The sequence below is a fragment of the Procambarus clarkii genome, chromosome 91 (genome assembly GCF_040958095.1).
Source record: "Procambarus clarkii isolate CNS0578487 chromosome 91, FALCON_Pclarkii_2.0, whole genome shotgun sequence".
Taxonomy (NCBI): domain Eukaryota; kingdom Metazoa; phylum Arthropoda; class Malacostraca; order Decapoda; family Cambaridae; genus Procambarus; species Procambarus clarkii.
The window spans coordinates 5,410,665-5,434,624 of NC_091240.1; the positions used below are offsets into that span (position 1 = coordinate 5,410,665).

Below are 23,960 nucleotides of genomic sequence, written 5' to 3' on the forward strand. Positions count from 1 at the left end.
TACTAAACAAGTTGGAGAATATTATTCCAAACCACTTCTTTTTTAAAAGATCGAATGAAACACTTACAAGAGCAACAGCTTCAAGTTCAACAAGCCACAATGTAAGACAGAAAACTGGAGATGTCCCCAGATATCCCAAGAGTCAGGCTAAATCTGTGCAAACGCTCTATGCAAATAAAAGGGCCCAGTCTTTGGAACTCATTCCCTGATGAATTAAAAATGTTCCAACCTATGCCTTGTTCAAAAGTAAAACACAAAAAAATATCTAATTACAGTCATAGTTTCCAACCTTGTGCTTCAAACTCACATTATATCTTGTACTACCCATTTCCCCAATATTAGTACTTGAGACTAATTAAGTACTTCATATTTATCAGTGTAATCACCACTGTCAATTTATAAATTTAACTAATGTACTCTCACCAACCCATTGTACCTTCTTGTATATAAATGATTTGTATTATTATTATTATTATTATTATTATTATTATTATTATTATTATTATTATTATTATTATTATTATTATTATTATTATTATTATTATTAGATGTTTATTGAGCCATAGGGTTATAAACCCATGGAACTGCCTACCCGCCAAAGCCATAAATGCCAAGACATCAGTTCAAAATCTAGTTGGAAAAAACTTCAGGAACAATGCATTGACTTTTGACAAGCAGCCGGGTTCCTGTCCCTATCGAGGATGATGGTGGCCCCTCAGTTAAATAAAAAAGGGATACTGAACACTAGTTTGTGGAAATAGTAATTTTAGCTGTTTATTTCGTTTTTTTTATTGACATACGTTAACCAATCTTAAGTCCACTATCATCAAGTCACTCAAATTTGCACTTTCAGAAGCAAATAAGTGACAAAACCGTCTCTGGCTGAGGCTTAGCGTATACTAATCAATACCGCTTTGGACCTATTCCCAGTTCCTTGTCTCCATAGCATACGCTATATAGCGCTAATATGTAACTCTATTTGTCAATATGTTCTGACTGCATATATATATGTATATTATATATTCATATAGACGCAAGTGAGTATAATCCTCATTATGGTAATCCGCCTGTCTGTAAATCTTGGCCGGGTTTTGAGTAACTGGTGTCTCGAGGCGTACAGGAATGGGCGTGGCCCCCCTCCATCTTGACAAATATAAAAATAACACTATGAATCCTTAGAATACTCAGAAAATCCTTCACCAAATCTACTCTAATCACAAACAAGTGTTACTAAACGAATAAATCAAGCCAGTGTTTTAATCGCTATGCCTGCAGTCAAGAAATGTGATTTAAACGAGATCGATTTCCCGCCGAGCTTTAAGTCCCCCCAAGCAAAGCGTCGAGAGAAAACGTAGGTATAGAAAACGCGGCGGTAGCAGTGCTGCCAACGCCAAGACGACGTCCTATGACCTCCAGGCACCGAGGTAGTGAGAGGAGGCTGAATCCTTCCCAAGGTGGCGCCTTCCCACTCTTTTCATACCTCTGAACCGACCTCCAGCGCCACACCATGCATGGCAGAGAGCCCTGGCCCTGGCAGCACCCGCGAGACGCCGTCGACCCACGGAGCAGGTAGGTGGCAAGCAATGACAGGCTGAAATATTCCCTCCAGCAGGCTTATATTTACGAAGCGCGACCCGACGTTATCCATTGTGAGAATAACAGTGTGTGTGTGTTGGGAAGGGGGGGAGCTTGGGGCACGGACGGCTTGCCCCGGGTATGTTGTGTCGCCGGCGGTGGTCCCCGCCTTGGGTGCTTGAGGGCCGGGGCAGGAAAATGAGTGTCAGGGGTAATGGAAAGAGTAACGATCGCGGGGTGTTCGATTGTTGTGTGTTGTGAGGAGCAGCGGCGGCGGCGGCGGCGCAGAGGGGGAGGGGGGTGGGGGGGGGCGACGCTCTCACCCCCCCTCCCCCCTCCCCCCTCCCTCCTCCTCGACACCCAGACCTGGCAACACTGACTCCTGCTCCTGCTGCCAGATGTATGATGTTCCCACCTCTCATTCTTCCCCCCCCCCCCATCCCACCCCCTTCCTCCTCTCCCACCAACACCTTCACTCCCCCTTCCACCTTCCTCGTTCCCCCAGCACTCCTCCACACCCGCACCTTCCCCTGCCTCTCATTCACCCTCCGTACCTACCTCACTCTCCCATACCTTCCCTCCGTACCTCACTGTCCCTCTCCCATACCTTCCCTCCGTACCTCACTGTCCCTCTCCCATACCTTCCCTCCGTACCTCACTGTCCCTCTCCCATACCTTCCCTCCGTACCTCACTGTCCCTCTCCCATACCTTCCCTCCGTACCTCACTGTCCCTCTCCCATACCTTCCCTCCGTACCTCACTGTCCCTCTCCCATACCTTCCCTCCGTACCTCACTGTCCCTCTCCCATACCTTCCCTCCGTACCTCACTGTCCCTCTCCCATACCTTCCCTCCCTCCCTCACTGTCCCTCTCCCATACCTTCCCTCCGTACCTCACTGTCCCTCTCCCATACCTTCCCTCCCTCCCTCACTGTCCCTCTCCCATACCTTCCCTCCGTACCTCACTGTCCCTCTCCCATACCTTCCCTCCCTCCCTCACTGTCCCTCTCCCATACCTTCCCTCCGTACCTCACTGTCCCTCTCCCATACCTTCCCTCCCTCCCTCACTGTCCCTCTCCCATACCTTCCCTCCGTACCTCACTGTCCCTCTCCCATACCTTCCCTCCCTCCCTCACTGTCCCTCTCCCATACCTTCCCTCCGTACCTCACTGTCCCTCTCCCATACCTTCCCTCCCTCCCTCACTGTCCCTCTCCCATACCTTCCCTCCCTCCCTCACTGTCCCTCTCCCATACCTTCCCTCCCTCCCTCACTGTCCCTCTCCCATACCTTCCCTCCCTCCCTCACTGTCCCTCTCCCATACCTTCCCTCCCTCCCTCACTGTCCCTCTCCCATACCTTCCCTCCGTACCTCACTGTCCCTCTCCCATACCTTCCCTCCCTCCCTCACTGTCCCTCTCCCATACCTTCCCTCCGTACCTCACTGTCCCTCTCCCATACCTTCCCTCCCTCCCTCACTCTCCCTCGCCCATACCTTCCCTCCCTCCCTCATTGTCCCTCTCCCATACCTTCCCCCTCTCCCTCACCTTCCCTCCCTCCCTTACTGCCCCTCTCCCTCACCTTCCCGCCCTAACTTATTGTCCCTGTCCCCCTCCCCACAAACACACTCCCACCCCTCTCCCCCACCCCCTTTCCTTCCCCCTCCCCCCCCCCCACACACTATCATTCCTACACCATACCTTTCCTCCTAACCCTCTCCGTCACCTTTTCCATTTTTCCACCCACTCCCTCCACTCTCATGTCTGTTCTATTCACATCTTTCTTCAACCTTCAATAATTGCAATAATTTAGTTTATTTTACAACTCTCCCATTATTACCTTGTTTGTAAGTATTGAGTACTTTTTTCAGCTCATACGGAAAACATATTTTAATGCTTTTTGATATTTGAAACATATTTTAAACCTCATGTCCCAGTGACTTCATAAAACCTGATATATCACACCGAACCTGTCCCCAGAAGCCCACATCAAAAGGATATCATCAGCGGCATATACTAGATTGGCAACATAAGAACTGCCTTTAGAAACTTGTGTAAGGAATCATTCAGGACCTTGTATACCACTTATGTCAGACCAGTCCTGGAGTATGCAGCTCCAGCCTGGAGTCCATACCTAGTCCAAACACAAGACAAAGTTAGAGAAGATTCAGAGGTATGCCACCAGACTCGTCCCGGAACTGAGAAGTATGAGCTACGAGGAAAGGCTAAGGGAGCTGAACCTCACGTCTCTCGAAAACAGAAGAGTAAGGGGAGACATGATAACCACCTACAAAATTCTCAGGGGTATTGACAGGGTAGACAAAGACAAACTCTTAACACGGGTGGAACACGAACAAGGGAACACAGGTGGAAATTTAGTACCCAAATGAGCCACAGAGACATTAGAAAGAATTTTTTCAGTGTCAGAGTAGTTAAGAAATGGAATGCATTAAGCAGTGATGTGGTGGTTATCTTGAGATGATTTCGGGGCTTAGCGTCCCCGCGGCCCGGTCCTCGACCAGGACTCCTTTTTGTTAGCCCCCCCCCCCAGGAAGCAGTCCGTAGCAGCTGTCCAACTCCCAGGTACCTATTTACTGCTAGGTAACAGGGGCATCAGGGTGAAAGAAACATTTTGCCCATTTGTCTCCGCCTCCACCGGGGATCGAACCCGGAATCTCAGGACTACGAATCCGAAACACTGTCCACTCAGCTGTCAGGCACCAGTCTAACTGTCAGACTGTCAGTCAGCTGTCAGTATGGAGGCAGACTCCATTTACAGTTTCAATTGTAGATATGATAGAGCCCAGTAGGCTCAAGAATCTATACATCAGTTGATTGACGGTTGAGAGGCGGGACCAAAGAGTCAAAGCTCAACCCCCACAAGCACAACTAGGTGAGTACACGTAAATACACCAGCAAACATATATATATATATATATATATATATATATATATATATATATATATATATATATATATATATATATATATATATATATATATATATATACACACACACACGTACAGTATGTTCACATGTAAACACGTACATATATTCACGTGAACATACTCGTGTGCGGGGGGGGCATACACGAGTAGGAGTCTCTCGGCTGAGTGGACAGCGCTCTGGGGATGCGTAGTCCTAAGGACTCGGGTTCGATCCTTGGCGGAGGCGGAAACAAATGGGCACTTTCTTTCACCCTGGTGGTTCTGTTCACCTAGCAGTAAATAGGTACCTAGGAGTTAGACAGCTGTTATGGGCTGCTTCCTAGAGGTGCGCGCGTGTGTGTGTGTGTGTGAGAGGGAGATAAATATATGTATTTATAAATTTTCCCTCTATAAATATATAGAGGGAAAATAAATTGGTTAGAAAGGCGGGGTCCAAGAGCTAATAGCTTGATTCGGCAGATACAAATAGTAAATATACACACACTCAACAAGGATCGGTGCTGAGACCCATTCTATTCTTCATTTATGTAAATGTTCATTCTGCAGGAGTTGAGTCTTTTATGTCGATGTTTGTAGATTATGCAAAACTAATGAGGGTTGAGACAGATGAGGATTGTAAAATGCTCCAGGATGACTTGAACAGGTTTCTGAGATTGTCCGAGAAATGGCTGCTAGAGTTCAACACTAACAAGTGTAAGGTGATGGAAATGAGGACAAGAGCCAGAAGACCGAAAGGCCAATATACGACGAAGGGAAACTACCTCCCTATAACGTCTAGAGACAAAGACCTGGGAGTGGACATAACACCAGACCTAACTCCAGAGGCTCATATAAATAGAATAACGTCAGCCGCATACGCTACTCTTGCAAAAGTCAGAACATCCTTCAGAAACTTGAATACGGAGGCTTTTAGATTACTGTATAACGCTTATAGTGGGTATGTGGGCCTGCGGGCCGCTCCAAGCAACAACCTAGTGGACCAAACTCACAAGTCAAGCCTGGCCTCGGGCCGAGCTTGGGGAGTAGAAGAACTCCCAGAACCCCATCAACCAGGTATCAACCAGGTAACCAGGTATATGAGGCGTAATGTGTGTTAAACACAAATGGTAACGGCTCGCGAAATTGCATAATATCCCGTTTTCTGTTTTGGGTCCTCTGGTTGGTCAGGATAGGTCACTTTAATACAACACTTTCTTAACGTTGGGAACGCTCGCGAGAACGGTTTGAATTATCAGAAGGAGGTACTAAGCCATTACGACTCAATAGCACTTACAAGGGATATGAGAATAAGGATTTAGGATAGGACGGGGGAATGGAATGGTGCCCAACCACCTAAACGGTCGGGGATCGATCGCGAACCTTGCAAGAAGGGATATCATCGCTCTACCGTTTAGTCCAAGTGCTTGGGCAAAAAAAGGGATTGTGGAAGATGCACCTAGTCTACTGAATCTAATCTTCACCCAAAATGAGAACGATTTCGAAAACTTGGAATATAAAATATAACTATAGGAGCCAGCGACCATTGTGCCCTGGTTCTTATTAAATTGCATGATTGAATTAATAACAATGGTCATAATTCAAAGGGTTAGAGAAAGAAGAGTAGACTACAGAAAAGGGAACTATACAAGGCTAAGAGAGTACCTAGGAAGACGGTGCCCAACCACTTTGGCTGGACAGTAGAGCGACGGTCTCCCTTCATGGAGGTCGGCATTTAATCCCCAACTGTCCAAATGGTTGGGCACTATTGCTTTCTCCCGTCCCATTCCAAATCCTTATCCTGGCCCTTTTCATTACGACATTATATAGCCAAGCCATTACGACTATATATAGTCGTAATGGCTTGGCGCTTTCTCTTGAAAGTTGCCTTCCCTGAGGAGGCAGTGTAGGGAAATGACGGATCGAATAAAAGATACAAAGAGGCTGAAGAGAGATTCATATTCAACAAAGGGTCCGAACATTTGAGCGAATTGAACCAACAACCCATGGTAAAGATAATGACTATGAAATTGAAATAAGTTTATTGAGGTAAAATACACTCAAAGGGATGAGGTAGCTCAAGCTATTCTCACCCCGTTCAGTACATCGTGTTAATACATAGATGCACATCACAAGCAATAAACGTATTACCGAACATTCTGAGAGATAAACATATACATTTCCTATGACTATGAGGTTGTTGGTAAATGACCTGTGATAAAGACTTATGATAAAGACATAGTCTTTATGATAAACCAACCCGTTCTCGCAAATTCGTAAAGTCAATATTGACTTATTAAATAAGTGCATAGGTGACATACTAAACATAATAGATGCCCTTAAAAAGCTTCATAGAAAACACCGACCTTACCTAACCTTGTTAGTATCTTAAGATAAGTATCTTATAGCTTCGTAATTACAATTGTTACTTAACCTATTATAGGTATAGGTTAAGTAATAATTGTAATTACGAAGCAATAAGATGCTTATCTTAACATACTAACAAGGTTAGGTAAGGTCGGTGTTTTCTATGAAGCTTTTTAAGGGTATCTATTATGTTTAGTATATCACCTATGCACGTAGTTAATAAGTCAATATTGACTTTACGAATTTGCGAGAACGGGTTGGATAAACATGACATGACAGACATCATCTTCATCAGGTAGACATGATAAAGATTTATAAAAATACTGTGGGAGATTAACAGTGGAAAAAAAGAGAGAGATGTTCAAAATGAATACCAATGGAAAGAGAGGACATGGATGGAAGCCTCAGAATCAGATGAGTAACAAAGATGCTAGAAAGTTTTCTGTTAGCGTAAGAGTTGTGGGAACATGGAGTGAACAAGTGAACAAAATGAGCAGGTTGTATCGTTGCATTAGACAATCGGCGGGGTCCAAGAGCTAAAGCTCGATCCTTCGGGCTCCAAATGTGTGGAATACAAATAGGCGAGTTCACACGCGCGCGCGACCGTACATTCGTAAGTTCACAAACACAAACTCACTTCCGCGAACACCAGACAATGCCCTCAAAGACCGCTCACCACCTACACCTCAACACATTCACCACATCAACGGCTTGACACACGTAAACTCACGGGAATTGCGTACACTTCTATTATATTAATGTTTGTAGGTTATTTTAACAGTGTTTCATGTGAAACATCAATGCACGAACTGTCGGGGCCCACCGTGTATTTTAAACCTGTGATAATTGTTAGAAAAGTAGACCCTACATTTATGTATTTCAGTAACTGATATTGTACAAGAACAATTACATACTGTTAGGTGCTAGAGATGTGTAGGAATAGCAGTAAAGGAGGTTTGACAGGTATTCCTGCCGCCATATAAATCGATTCTTGTTTCTTCTTCGAAGGACCTCTGGCAGTGCTCAGGGAAAGGGGGGATGAGGGGGTTTAGGGTGTCCGGGGGTGTAGGAGGCCTTTCTCCCGCCACCTTACATTCTTACCCTCGCACCAAGGAACACTCGACATTATCACTCCTCCCCCTTAGCACACATTATTATCACATATCTTGAGTGTGTGAGAATAAGCTCAGATTTAGTTCCTTGAGCTATTTATTAATGAATGCAAGGCACCTTATAGATCTTCAGTAAAGGTCTCTTCCCCATGATAGTAGTTCTTACAAGAGTTCTTACATTCCTGTATACCCATTAACACGCATAGTGTTTCCGGCAAGCTCTTATTGTTGCCGCCAAAGGCGGCTAGTTTATTGTGCACCCTATACTCATCCTGTGAGTGGTAGCGCAAAAAGGATTACAGAGGGCACAAAAGGTCTTTATCAGACCTCAGCGGAGACACTTACATAACCAATATCATCTATCCATCACACAATATAATCCTAAATAAAAAAAAATAAATAAAAAAATATAATCCTACTCCTTAGTAGTAATAATAATAATAAATTAATGTCAAAGAGTATTCCCTGTGAGGTGGAATTCCTTGATGTTTAGTTAATGCATTATGCACTGCATCCAAGAACCCCAATAATCGTTTAATATTAGCTAGCATTACTCTTATGTATGTGACATTATGTTATACATCAACAGCCTTTACTCAGTTTTAGTTTCGTCTGACCCAGTCGTACAGGTGTTATAGAATCTGCAGAATTATTGGAATGCCTGTACTTTAAACAAATCCAGGGAGACGAAAATATAAAAAAGTGACAGCTATTTAGTGTCACTGTTGAACATTTAGTATGGCTGGTACAACAATTAGTGTCACTGTTGAACATTTTGTGTGGCTAGTACAACATTTAGTGTCACTGTTGAACATTTAGTATGGCTGGTACAACAATTAGTGTCACTGTTGAACATTTTGTGTGGCTAGTACAACATTTAGCGTCACTGTTGAACATTTTGTGTGGCTAGTACAACATTTAGCGTCACTGTTGAACATTTAGTGTGGCTGGTACGACATTTAGCGCCACTGTTGAACATTTAGTGTGGCTGGTACGACATTTAGCGTCACTGTTGAACATTTGGTGTGGCTGGTACGACATTTAGCGTCACTGTTGAACATTTAGTGTGGCTGGTACGACATTTAGCGTCACTGTTGAACATTTAGCGTCACTGTTGAACATTTTGTGTGGCTAGTACAACATTTAGCGTCACTGTTGAACATTTTGTGTGGCTAGTACAACATTTAGCGTCACTGTTGAACATTTAGTGTGGCTGGTACAACATTTAGCGTCACTGTTGAACATTTAGCGTCACTGTTGAACATTTAGTGTGGCTGGTACGACATTTAGCGTCACTGTTGAACATTTAGTGTGGCTGGTACAACATTTAGCGTCACTGTTGAACATTTTGTGTGGCTAGTACAACATTTAGCGTCACTGTTGAACATTTTGTGTGGCTAGTACAACATTTAGCGTCACTGTTGAACATTTTGTGTGGCTAGTACAACATTTAGCGTCACTGTTGAACATTTTGTGTGGCTAGTACAACATTTAGCGTCACTGTTGAACATTTAGTGTGGCTGGTACGACATTTAGCGTCACTGTTGAACATTTAGTGTGGCTGGTACGACATTTAGCGTCACTGTTGAACATTTAGTGTGGCTGGTACAACATTTAGCGTCACTGTTGAACATTTAGTGTGGCTGGTACGACATTTAGCGTCACTGTTGAACATTTAGTGTGGCTGGTACGACATTTAGCGTCACTGTTGAACATTTAGTGTGGCTGGTACGACATTTAGCGTCACTGTTGAACATTTAGTGTGGCTGGTACGACATTTAGCGTCACTGTTGAACATTTAGTGTGGCTGGTACAACATTTAGCGTCACTGTTGAACATTTTGTGTGGCTGGTACGACATTTAGCGTCACTGTTGAACATTTTGTGTGGCTAGTACAACATTTAGCGTCACTGTTGAACATTTAGTGTGGCTGGTACAACATTTAGCGTCACTGTTGAACATTTAGTGTGGCTGGTACGACATTTAGCGTCACTGTTGAACATTTAGTGTGGCTGGTACAACATTTAGCGTCACTGTTGAACATTTAGTGTGGCTGGTACGACATTTAGCGTCACTGTTGAACATTTAGTGTGGCTGGTACAACAATTAGTGTCACTGTTGAACATTTTGTGTGGCTAGTACAACATTTAGCATCACTGTTGAACATTTAGTGTGGCTGGTACAACATTTAGCATCACTGTTGAACATTTAGTGTGGCTGGTACAACATTTAGCATCACTGTTGAACATTTAGTGTGGCTGGTACGACATTTAGCATCACTGTTGAACATTTAGCATCACTGCTGAACATTTAGTGTCACTGTTATATAACATTTAGTGTCACTGTTGTATAACATTTAGTGTCACTGTTGTATAACATTTAGTGTCACTGTTGTATAACATTTAGTGTCACTGTTGTACAACATTTAGTGTCACTGTTGTATAACATTTAGTGTCACTTGTATAACATTTTGTGTCACTGTTGTACAACATTTAGTGTCACTGTTGTATAACATTTAGTGTCACTGTTGTATAACATTTAGTGTCACTTGTATAACATTTTGTGTCACTGTTGTACAACATTTAGTGTCACTGTTGTATAACATTTAGTGTCACTGTTGTATAACATTTAGTGTCACTTGTATAACATTTTGTGTCACTGTTGTACAACATTTAGTGTCACTTGTATAACATTTTGTGTCACTGTTGTGCAACATTTTGTGTCACTGTTGTACAACATTTAGTGTCACTTGTATAACATTTTGTGTCACTGTTGTGCAACATTTTGTGTCACTGTTGTACAACATTTAATGTCACTTGTACAACATTTAGTATCACTGTTGTACAAACTGTATTGCCACTGATATACAAAATTTAGTGTAGCTGATGTGCAACATTTAGTGTCACTGTTGTACAGCATTTAGTGTCACTGTTGTACAGCATTTAGTGTCACTGTTGTACAGCATTTAGTGTCACTGTTGTACAGCATTTAGTGTCACTGTTGTACAGCATTTAGTGTCACTGTTGTACAGCATTTAGTGTCACTGTTGTACAGTATTTAGTGTCACTGTTGTACAGCATTTAATGTCACTGTTGTACAGCATTTAGTGTCACTGTTGTACAGCATTTAGTGTCACTGTTGTACAGCATTTAGTGTCACTGTTGTACAGCATTTAGTGTCACTGTTGTACAGCATTTAGTGTCACTGTTGTGCAGCATTTAGTGTCACTGTTGTACAGCATTTAGTGTCACTGTTGTACAGCATTTAGTGTCACTGTTGTACAGCATTTAGTGCCACTGTTGTACAGCATTAAGTGTCACTGTTGTACAGCATTTAGTGTCACTGTTGTACAGCATTAAGTGTCACTGTTTTACTGCATTTAGTGTCACTGTTGTACAGCATTTAGTGTCACTGTTGTACAGCATTTAGTGTCACTGTTGTACAGCATTTAGTGTCACTGTTGTACAGCATTTAGTGTCACTGTTGTACAGCATTTAGTGTCATTGTTGTACAGCATTAAGTGTCACTGTTGTACAGCATTTAGTGTCATTGTTGTACAGCATTTAGTGTCATTGTTGTACAGCATTTAGTGTCACTGTTGTACAGCATTTAGTGTCACTGTTGTACAGCATTTAGTGTCACTGTTGTACAGCATTTAGTGTCACTGTTGTACAGCATTTAGTGTCATTGTTGTACAGCATTAAGTGTCACTGTTGTACAGCATTTAGTGTCATTGTTGTACAGCATTTAGTGTCATTGTTGTACAGCATTTAGTGTCACTGTTGTACAGCATTTAGTGTCACTGTTGTACAGCATTAAGTGTCACTGTTGTACAGCATTTAGTGTCACTGTTGTACAGCATTTAGTGTCACTGTTGTACAGCATTTAGTGTCACTGTTGTACAGCATTTAGTGTTACTGTTGTACTTCATGTTGAGGGCGAAAACACCAATGAAAACAGGAAGACAGAGCCAGAGCGACACCGATACCCGGCACACATCAGTCAAAAACTGAGCCCTAGGCCATCTCCCCCTCCCCCCCCCCAACGAGGGGTTGGGTGGAGCTAAGGTGCAGGTGGTTAGTTGGACGAAGTTTTGGTCGTTTTCTTTTATTTTGAGAGTTCTTTTGATATGGTTTTGTGTCTAGTACAGTATTAAACCATGCAGTGGTTTGTTTTGATACACCTACCTACCTTTTTATTTCTATTTTTTTATTTATATATGCAAGAGTTCTTACAGTCTTGTAAAGCCATTAGCATGCATAGCATTTTGGGCAGGTCCTTGATACTAATTTTTCCCAGAATGTGACCTGCAAAATCGCTTATTTAACCAGGTACCTATTCACTGCTGAGTGAACAGAGGCTACAGTTAAATATTGACATCTAGTCAATCCTCCCTGTCCAGGATACGAACCCAGGCCAAAGCTCTCGCGAAGCGCCGGGTGAGTGTCTTGCCACTGCGCCCCGGGGACTGCAGATGTTTCCCTGGTGGTGGCAGAAATTATATGCTTTAATGGTAAAGTATTTATTTATTTATTTATTTATTTATGCATATACAAGAATGTACATAAGGAATGTGAGGATACAAATATGGTAATTACAGTCTTGTAAAGCCACTAGCACGCGCAGCGTTTCGGGCAGATGTGTATTCATGTGCTATCAATCCCTTCGCCTCTCTGAGGGAGCCAGGTTCTGGCTCGTGGTTCCCAATAGGCATACAAGTACTCCGTGACTGATGACACTCAAAGTAGTATGGCACTTAATTCAAGAGCAAGATAGCTTCAGGGGGCCGACGGCACTCCCCACAGAAAAGACCTGATTATGGATTTTACCTTTAAAGATAATTTTTTGTTGAACTTATTGATACATTATGATTTAAATTTTACTCTGAAGTTTTTTCGCCTTAATACTTTTCGTGGTTCCTTTGGACCTTTTTAGTGTTCAGATAATTGTGAGTGTGTGTGTGTGTGTTTGTCGCCACTCAATAAATTGCTCATGATCTGAATGCTTCACTGGAATCTGAATTCATTTTCTTTCTTGTTATGTCTGCTTTTGCAAAAGTCTTCTTTGAGATTATAATGTGTTCATTGAATTTGTTGACCAATTAGTTTCCTTTCTAGACTTTTAAATTAAAATTTTCTTTAAAATTCTTTTCAGCTGTTTTTATCTCGTTTTCAGATGTGTTCATGTACATAACACTTGATAATCAATATATAATTGATTATACTGTTTAATAATATGTATATTTAATAATATATATATTTAATAATTGATTTAATTGATTATACTGTTTATATTTCAGCATAAGGCCTTCACTATGCCTCCCTAATACTGTACAGGGTACATTTATGTATGCTATACTATAGAGTAATTAACAATAGGTCTGTGACCTCTTGCCACAGAGAGGTTTATAATGCAGGTCTCGAGGTACTGTACTGTTCTGTATTGTACTTCATGTATGAAGTCCATGATACTCTTATGTTTGAGAAAATGTTTCTATTATCTTTAGAGTTCACTCTTTATAGTACAGTATCTGTAACTTTGAAGGCCTTTATCCCTCTTGACTTGTGAGTCCCTAATATTAATATTTTAATTTTATGTTATATACTGACATTAATTGTGTCAGTGGTTCTTAATACTGTACTGTAAATAACTTTAAATTTTGTAGTTGCTGTAAAATATTTTATCAACATTTTACCTGTGTTATTTTCACATTGTTCTGTGTCTTTTCATGCTCTCATTTTAAATATTACTTTTCAATACAGCATATCAGTTTTCTGATTTCATTCACTTTCTCCTGAAAAAAGTTACAACTAATTTAAAAAAAAAAATAGTTTTATAATACAGTATACACACATGTTCCTCAAACACACTTGATATTTCAGGCACAAGGCTGGTGCGTATTTTCAAGTTCAAATCTTTCGTTAAAGTTGGATAGAAAATATGAAGATGGCGTGTATGAAGTAAAGAAGCATTCATAGCAGAATCTCCAACATGGCAGAGCCCCACCCGCAGTACCCCAATAAAATCCACAAGGTTACGCAGACTGGCTTTGATGGGCCACAGCTGCTCCACCATCCAACTGCCAATGTATATGGAAATGTGCATTTTGAGGACAACACCTTTGTGAAGGAGCAAAATAAACTACGCACCCAGATTGAAATGTGGCTTCAATCTGGTGAAAAGCCGTACGAGTGTGATGGATGCAATAAAAGGTTTGCACAGAAAAGTCATCTGAACAGTCACATGCTGGTTCACACTGGTGAAAAGAAGTTTGAATGTGACTTATGTGGTAAAAAATTCACAATGGAAAGCCACCTGAATGGACATATGCTAGTACATAATACCGAGAAAAAATATGATTGTGAAGTATGTGGTAAACAGTTTGTTCAGAAGAGCCATCTCAATGGCCATATGTTAGTACATAGTGAGAAGAAGTTTGGTTGTGAAATATGTGGTAAGCGATTTATTCTGGAAAGTCATCTCAATAGCCATATGCTTGTGCATAGCGAAAAGAAATTTGCATGTGAGCTGTGTAACAAGAGATATACTCACAAAAGTCACCTCAACAGCCATATGCTTGTACACTGTGAAAAGAAATTTGAATGTGAGGTCTGTGGCAAAAGGTTCATTCAGCGTAGTCACCTAAACAGCCACAGGTTCGTGCACAGTGAGGAGAAGAGGTTTGAATGTGAGGTGTGCTGTAAAAGGTTCTCTCAAGAAAGTCATCTCAATAGCCACAGAATTGTTCACACTGAAGAGAAAAGGTTTGAGTGTGAAGGATGTGGGAAACGATTTGCCCAGAAAAGTCATCTAAATAGCCATCGGTTTGTACACAGTGAAGAGAAAATGTACGAGTGTAAGGAGTGTGGCAAGCGCTTCACTCAGGAGGTTCACCTCAATAGCCACAGATTTGTGCATAGTGATGAGAAAAAGTTTGAAAATCAGGATTGGGGTAAACGGTTTTCACAAGAAAATCATATAAATGGGCATAGATTTATTCATAATGAACTAAAAAGATATGAATGTGACAAATGTGGCAAGAGGTTTATGTTGAAAAGTCACTTGAACAGCCATAAGTTTGTGCACAGCGAGGAAAGAAAATTTGAATGCCTCGAATGCGGCAAAAGATTCACTCAAAAAAGCCATCTCAACAGCCACAGATTTGTACACAGTGAGGAGAAGCTGTACGAGTGTCCGGATTGTGGGAAACGCTTTGCTCAGCAGATTCACCTAAGTAGTCACAGATTTGTGCACAGCCTAGAGAAAAAATATGAATGCGAAGAGTGTGGAAAGCGCTTTACTCAGGAAAGTCATCTCAACAGCCATAGGTTTATGCACTCAGAGAAAAAGGGGTTTGACTTTCAGGATTGTACTAAGTTGCTGCCTCAAAAAAATCATTTGAACAGCCTGGTTGTGCCAGTAGTGCCAACTGAAGAGAAGGCACCAGTAACTTATGAGGAGACTGGAAAGATCTTCACTCCCCAGCCATACCAACCTGCTTACTCTTACGGTCATCTTACTGGACAGCTGTCAGACAAGGTTCGGACTCTATGGCCTCTGTAGCCAAGGTTCGAAGCTGTCTTACAGCTGCTTGGCAAATAAAAAAAAAAATGATTACTGATCATGTAATCAAGCACATTATATGTTTTTGAATTGTCTCGGTGTTAATATTGGGCATACTCATAGTGACACTAGTAAGAATTAGGGAGTAGCTAAGTAATGTATATTGTATGGGGTAGGAATACGTCAACACCCACAGACCAAATCTGTAAACTTGGTGCATTATGGTCTATTTTCTGTCCATGAGCAAACACGTTTCTTAAATCTTACCTTGAGTTTACATTCATTTATGTACAGTACATTGTTGATATTTCAGTGATTTTTTAATTGTTTCCAAACTAATTATAGTATCACTCAGCTTTAAAATGAAATATATATTTTGATGAATACCTTAGAAAATGCTGATGTGCATTGTCTCCATGATGTAATATGGGCATCGTGTACTGATTATATAGAAGGGTGCAGCTCTTATGGTTTTCCTTGTTTGCACTCTTAGGTAATGCAGTATCCTACTACACTACTCTAGGCAGAGTATACTATTCACTTTGCTACCGTGAGTCAGGTAAAAGGGTGCACAACACATTCCAGTTTCATCAGATCCTCCACTCTCTCCCACTCCCAACCCCCTATGCAATGTACCTCGCATGTAGCATACCTATTCTGAAAACATTTTTTAGGATTGAACTAACTGGTTTCCTTTGCTCTCGATGATGGAATTTAAATTGTCAGCTGATGCAAATTATATTTGTAAATTGCTCAGCAATTTCAATCTGTTTTCCATGTAAGACTGATAAAGTCAAAGCAAATTTAGTCTATTTTAGTTATCTTTAAAAAAAAATTCATACTAAACTATCAGCGATAAATATGTTGTATTTTTGGGGAAAGTGCTTGAAAATGTTGGAATCGTATTAGCATTTGTGCTGCATTTTAGTGTTCACACATAGAATGAACAATACATCAGTAACGAGGAGGGCGAGGGTCGCTGCAGTAGCAGCCATATTAATTACAAATACTGTCTGTAACTAGTAAGTCACAATACCTTAGCTGAAAATTAAACACCCAACCCACACATCTGAAAATAAAGGGAGTGACAATGTTTTGATATGTCACAAAACTTGATAATTGTCCAGGATGGACCAAAACGTCATTACTTTATTTCAAGATGTGTGTTGGATATCTAATTAGAAACAGTTTTCGTTAATGAGGACACCAGTAGTGACTTTATTGACACATTTAAATACAATCAAGGTACAGTATATTAAAAGACCTTGTATTTATTATACTTTTTAGTTAACACCTCATCTATCTCATATGTTTGTGTAATGTATGCTTATAGGCCTTATTTTGTTAATAACCTCACTGATGTCAAAAATACATGATGTTAATACGGTACTATGAAACGATTCAAAATCATTCAGCCCATTCTAACAAGACAGTTCTCGGTACCTTAAGATAGCCTACCAATTGTGGGATCACTCTTAAGAAATGTCTATTCTATCATTTTTATATATTACAGTACTATATTGTACTGTACTATACAGTACAGTACATTCCCTGTACTGCTTAATATTCTTCATTTACTCTTTGCCTATTTTGGCAAGTGCAAGCTATACCATTCTACTATTAGACATACAGTCTATTGTGGTTGTGGTTCAATTTATAGCTAGAAAGAACTGACTGAGGCTTACTTAACCCTTAAACTGCGCAAAACCTCATGATGTCTGACATTGAGCTCAGTTTTCTAAATTTTCTGAAACTCTTTCAAATGTTTTGTGAATAATCTACTAGGAAAATGCTCCAACTTTGTCTAAGGGTTCTTTCATTGTAACTTAGAATCCTTTTGACACCATATAATTCTGGCCTAAAATTGAAGTAATAGGGTTGAACAACATTAAAAAGATGGCATAAACAATGAAACTAAGTAATCTCAAAGTAACTTAGTTATTGTTTAATAAATGTTGAAGTAAAATAAAGTTTAAGAGTATCACAAGTAAGCATTCTTGGGGTAATGATGATGAAGGAGAACTGAGAATGTGTTCCCATATAATTCCTCTGTGACTGTTGAAATTTGAATAATAATATTTTTATTAATGAATAAAATTTCATACTGTATAGGATACTGTACTGAGATTGTAAGCCAATATTTCCTCTTTCGTATATGTGATCTTGTATCGTCAAAAGATATATATGCACCGAGTATAGCAGATAGGCTATGATAACCTTCCATATGGCAGAAATGACAGTTTTTGCCCGTGTCTTGTGTATCAATGATGATCATCACATAAAAAATAAATAAATAAATGTTTATTTAGGTAAGGTACATACATACAAGAGATTTGACAAAGATTGATGGATTTATAGATAGAGCTAGTACATACAATGCCTAAAGCCACTATTACGCAAAGCGTTTCGGGCATGAGCAAAGATATCTTGCCTATTCACAAATTTATTGAAAATGTGAAACGGGAAATCACTACTACCACATTGCCTTTACTTTGTTTGATCCTGAAAGTATTTGGTGCAGCTGTGGTGAACACTTGAAGGTTTACTCCTTTTATCAAAGCTCCCCAATATTTTATAAATGCATTAATATAAAACTTAGAAATCAGTGTTGTAAATATGTATGTGTATATCTTGTAGAATAAAGCGTACTTAATTTCACTCACAATAAATATATATGTGTATGTGTGTGTGTGTGTGTGTGTGCAACCCATCCTCCTGTTTAGATGGTACAATACTTTGTGTAACTATGTGGACCATTGTACAATACATACATAAACATAATGGACAATTAGAATTTGGTACTATTTGCTTTATTAGAGTCCAAAAAAAATAAAGCTAAAAACCAAGCTTAATTATTTGTAAGCCTAGTATAAGACATAAATGTCCTCTCCAATACTTTGAGGAAACTGGCCATACACTAAATGACAGACTTAAGGAACACAACAGAAATGTTAAGTCTGCAGACACAAACAATACTTTCCAATCATCCTATTGATTGGTCTTCTAAAATCCTTTTAATAATCCTTTTAATAAAATAATCTTTCCTGCCTCTACTGTACTCTTCACGGATGCCAACTTGTCGAATCGGCCCTTATACACAACATAAACTTTAGTCCTGGCTTTGTTGCTGTTGACTCTTTCTTGCCTTACTTAATGCCCATGCCTCCCTCGCTCCCATCACGATCGACTCGATAATGGTCAAGGATGGACCGAAACATCGTCGTCTCCTTATCTTCTGGTGTGTGATTTGGACATCATAAATGTACAATATTAAGCCTAAGAAGGTTACTAGGTTAACTTTTCTTTGCAACATCAATACAAATACTTTTCTGGTTAGTCCAAATTCAATAGTACTGATTTCTACTTTTCAATTGCCTATTACGTCAATATATGTATGATGGTCCTCATCGTTACCATAAGTGCTGCCTAAACAGGAGGATGGGCTGGTGTGTAATTACCTAAGTGTAGTTACAGGATGAGAGCTATGCACATGGTGTCCCGTCTTCCCAATACTCTTTGTCAAATAATGATTTGAAACTACTAACGGTTTTGGCCTCCACCACCTTCTCGCTTAACTTGTTCTAACCATCTTCCACTCTGTTTGCAAAAGTAAACTTTCCAATATTTTTTTGGCACTTTTGTTTCCTTAGCTTGAATCTGTGTCCTTTTGTTCTTAATGTTGCTGGTTTCAGGAATTCCTCTTTGTCAATTTGGTCAATTCCTGTTATTATTTTGTAAGTGGTGATCATATCACCTCTTTTTCTTCTACTTTTCTAGCATTTACATATTTAATACCTCTACCCTCTTCTCGTAACTTTTGTTTTTCAGTTCCGAAAGTCATTAGCATATATTTTCCTATATCTGCCCCCCCCTCACACACACACACAAGCACACAATGAAGTACTCAATAACATTAAATTAACGTTTATTGATCAGAGTACAAAGTAAAGCTTGACCATGCATATGTAAGAATGCTACATACCTTAATGTCTCCATAACAAAGTTGTCAGCTCTTTCAGCTTTCTTTGCTCTTATTGGAGTTCATAGCCTGATTGCTAGAACAATGTAGGGTCCATGCATATGAATGCTCAAAACTCACTTTATGGTCTGATGAATTAATGTTAGTTTCATGTTATTGTGAACTTCACCTTTTGTGATGAGGATGTGAAGAGGTTGTACGGCACCAGTTACTTCAGTGGCTTCCCAGCAAGGTTGTAAGCTGATTTGATACATTATGATATCTCCTGCTTTCCTTGCTTCTATGGAAGTTCATGGCCTAGTTGCTAGAACAGTGTGTGTATAGTGTCCCTGCATGCGTATGGTTGAAACTAATTGATTAGGTTATATTAATTAGTAACAAATTTGTTGCCTGAACATTGTTTCTTTTTCAGTTAAGATTTTACAAAAACCTGTGTAACTGGAAAGAGCATAGATTAATTCTGTTGTCGATTACTAACTAAATCTAACTTTGTCATATGTAATGAGTTAGATAAAGTTAGAAATGCTTAAGTAGATTAGATAAGAATTGATGAGTTGAATACTGTTGAGATTTTGATGTGTGCATCTCGTTGAACTGTCTGTTGGTGTGTCCATACTAAGAAATTCCTTACAAAATTTGTTTTATAGAACAATTGAATGTTTTGACAGTTTGCATAATTAGAAAAAGTATACTGTACATTGTATTGTACAGTGTGTGTATGACAATGCCAGACCACAAACGAAGAAAGGATTAAGACAGGCAATTCCTTGAGTACTTTTGTATGTAATAATACTGTACATCTTCAGAAGGATTCTTCTGAAGATGTATTATTAAATACAAAAGTACTTAAGAAATTTCCTGTCTTAATCCTGCCTTCGTAGTCTGACATTGTCACATTGTTCACCATGTGTTAATTTCTTTGTGATTTACACCATGTGTTAATTTCTTTGTGATTTACACCATGTGTTAATTTCTTTGTGATTTACATGCACACACACATTATTTATATATATATATATATATATATATATATATATATATATATATATATATATATATATATATATATATATATATATATATATATATATATTAGTTAGTATATACATACATATGTATACAGCAAATACATACACATACATACATGCATATACTGTATATGCACGAATCATTATGAAGCAAGAATAAACTGGGAGACTTTGAGACTGATGAAACAGTGTTGAACTGGAATTAATTTTGTCTTGGACCAATATTTTTTCCTTTGGGTCATACATACAGTAACTTATTTCTGTCACTGTTCGTTCTCCCCCTTATAAGCTTCATTTAAAATGTAGTTTAGAATATCTATATATATGTAGTTGTAAGCAGCGGAGTAACTAATAAACTACCTATGAGAAGACTTGTAATTATCAAAGATGAAATGTAATTATGAGTGAAGTACAGTATTATAATTTTCGGTGACAGTGCATTAAACCTCCCCATCAACCCCAATCTGTCTGGTAGTGGTTTCTGTCTTAAATAATTTTTCAGTAATAGACATCACCATAATGATCAAACTTTTTTAAATAGATTATGATATAGCTGAAAAAAAAAATATTTACAGATTGCCTTCAATGTGTATAACTTGTCATTCAGTAGGATGCTTAAAACCAATGCATTTAACCCACTGTGAGAAGGAAGCACAATAACTTAATGTTGGTGCATTCTATAGTTTAAGTTCATTCGTGTATGACTTAGTGATATTTACCTAATATCACTAAGAAATGCAAATCTAATATACAAACAATGCACGTGACATTGTTTGCTTGGTTTGGTGTTTGATCATCTGTTAATCGTGATGGTAAAATTGTTAAGGCTGTGACACCATAGCTTCCTTACCAACTAACAAATACATTTTTCCCGAACAAAGTTCAGTACTAAAGTAAACTTGGAAGTGTATATCTATCTGAGAAGTTCAGTACACCTCTTGGTGTATAAACCTTGGGCATTTGCAAACTTTGGGTTGCTTAATAAAAAGTGGTTTACTTTGTTGTGTATAGGCCAGCTGTGGTAGTCAATTTGAAAATTTCCTAGGCTCTTAATTTATGATTGTTCACACGAATATGATAACAATTAATGAATTACCTGGTATATATTTTTATGGTTTACATAAATGACCAGATTTATTAATATTAAAATTTTCCTAGTCAATTGGTGCAATAAACTTCAAAGACCTGAATTGACATACACTATATTTTATTCTGGACTATATAATTTATTCAAAGCATATTTATTTAATATTATTTTCTGCTCATTGATACATTGAATAATGTAAATACTGTAACAGGTAAACCTGAAAAAATTTTCATCCCATTTCACCATCAAAATATAAATGATCTGTTTATCCCCAAAAACATAACATATAAACTAATCCTAGTTAGTTGGAAATAAGCTTTAGCATATACAATATATTGAAAAACTACCAAATCAATTGATATTGTAATGAATTTTAATTGGGGTTGATGAGGTAATTGGAGGCTACACTCAGTAAAGATGATAGGGTGTTGAACATGACCTAAGAGCTGGTTGTCAACTGCTGACAATTTCACACTGGTCTTTTTCTACCAATCTTAGGACTTTATTGCGGAATGATTATTTATAATACATGTTTAGAAACAGGAATCACTGAGCAGATCAGACAAAGTAGAGTTCACGAAGTAGGTGCTGGCGAGATGATATTTTAGCTCGTCTGCATTCTCAGGTGAATTTTTAGTGTCATTTATAGGGTATAACTGAATCATGTATGCATTTTGCTAAATAAATTTCTTTATATTACACAGAAAAAATAAGTCTTTATATTAAGCCTATTATATTGTTTAAATCTGATATTTGCAGGAATAGGGTATTTTTAAATGACATTTAACAGCCAGTTTTGTGTAAATGTGGTCAAAAGCTGATGTCGGATCAGGCGTCCTTTCCTTAGTTGCACGGAGTCTTACCTGAAGGCCACTGACACTAGTGGCCTTGACGAGGTCAGGAAGCCGGCAGCTTGTCGAAGGTTCCTCCCCCATTTGCCTTGATTTTTTTTCCAGTCGTACTTTAAAATTTAAGAGTTTTGGCATCTTCGGCGGGTAGGCAGTTCCATTGGGTTTATAACCTTGTGGGTGAAGGCTTCTGTTCTCAGTCCTACATTGTGGCTTGTTGAACTTGAAACCGTTGCTCCTTGTTTGTGTTACAGTTGATCTTTTGAAGAAATTGTCCGGATGAACATCCTGCAAATTGTTCAGTATTTTAAAAGTTTCAATGAGATTCACCCTTTCATGCTGGTTTGCAGGGGGTCCGTAGAATTACCCAAATCTACCCAAATCCTGCTAGTATTACGTAAATAATGAAAAAAAATGTTATATTTACTCACTATAATGTTGGTGCTCTATGCAGAACATGAGGAAACCTATTTTTACTCTGAAATAATCTAATTTCATAACGATATTAGAAGTAATTAGATTATTTCAGAGTAAAAATAGGTTTGATCATGTTCTGCATTCAGCACCAACATTATAGTGAGTAATATACCATATTACTAGGAGAAACAAATCCACAAGGGCCGTGATGATTGTTCGAACCTATGTCCGGGATGATCCCAGACGCGCCTTAGTCGTCTGCGCCACGACATGGTAAAAGAATTGCAACCTGGAGTGCTACTGCCCCGGGGTTTCACACAATTCCCCCATGCACCCTGGGCTCTGCTTTGGAGAAACTGCGAGATCCTCATGAGGGCAGTAGCATTCCAGGTTGCAGTTCTTTTACCATGTGGCGCAGTCGACTAAGGTGCGTCTGGAACGTAGGTTCGAACCCTCATCACGGCCCTTGTGGATTTGTTCATTTGATATATCATGCTATTGTGCTTTCTGTGTGTAGGATTTGGGTAATTCTACGGACCCATTTACAGCGTTGTTAGCCCAGTGGCCTTCAACCGTTCCTGATACATGAGTTGACTTAGCTCTGAAATTATTTTTGTTGCCCCGGTGTTGCACTTTCTCCAGAGTAGCTATGTCCTTCTGAAGATGTGGTCTCCATGCTTGCACACTATAATTCAAATGGGTGACACGACCATAAAATCATCTATTATAGTGGGTAAAAATGTAATTATGTTTCTGCTTGTTTTCTGGGAGGAGCCTCCTTGGTGGCTGTCTGAAGCCATTTCAATAAGATGTCTTCCCACCACTAGGTCACACACCCGCTCCTGTGCCAGGTAAGTCCACTGCGGGCTCACACCATAGCCCGTGCTACTTGCCCCGTTCATGTGCCAGGTAAGTTAGCAGTCTCCGTGGTGTAGTGGTAAGACACTCGCCTGGCGTTCCGCGAGCGCTATGTCATGGGTTCGTATCCTGGTCGGGGAGGATTTACTGGGCGCAATTCCTGAACTGTAGCCTCTGTTTAACGCAACAGTAAAATGTGTACTTGG

The 23,960-nt window shown here is 39.5% G+C and overlaps 1 protein-coding gene across 1 annotated transcript; it reads left to right on the top strand.

Annotated features, from left to right (window-relative positions):
- Positions 1-1,387: 1,387 nt before the first annotated feature.
- Positions 1,388-22,344, top strand: LOC123773960 (zinc finger protein 665). Its single transcript, XM_045767960.2, has 2 exons — positions 1,388-1,569; positions 13,857-22,344. The coding sequence occupies exon 2, from the start codon at positions 13,966-13,968 to the stop codon at positions 15,535-15,537; it is 1,572 nt and encodes a 523-aa protein (XP_045623916.1). The 5' UTR covers positions 1,388-1,569; positions 13,857-13,965; the 3' UTR covers positions 15,538-22,344.
- The last annotated feature ends 1,616 nt before the right edge of the window (positions 22,345-23,960 follow it).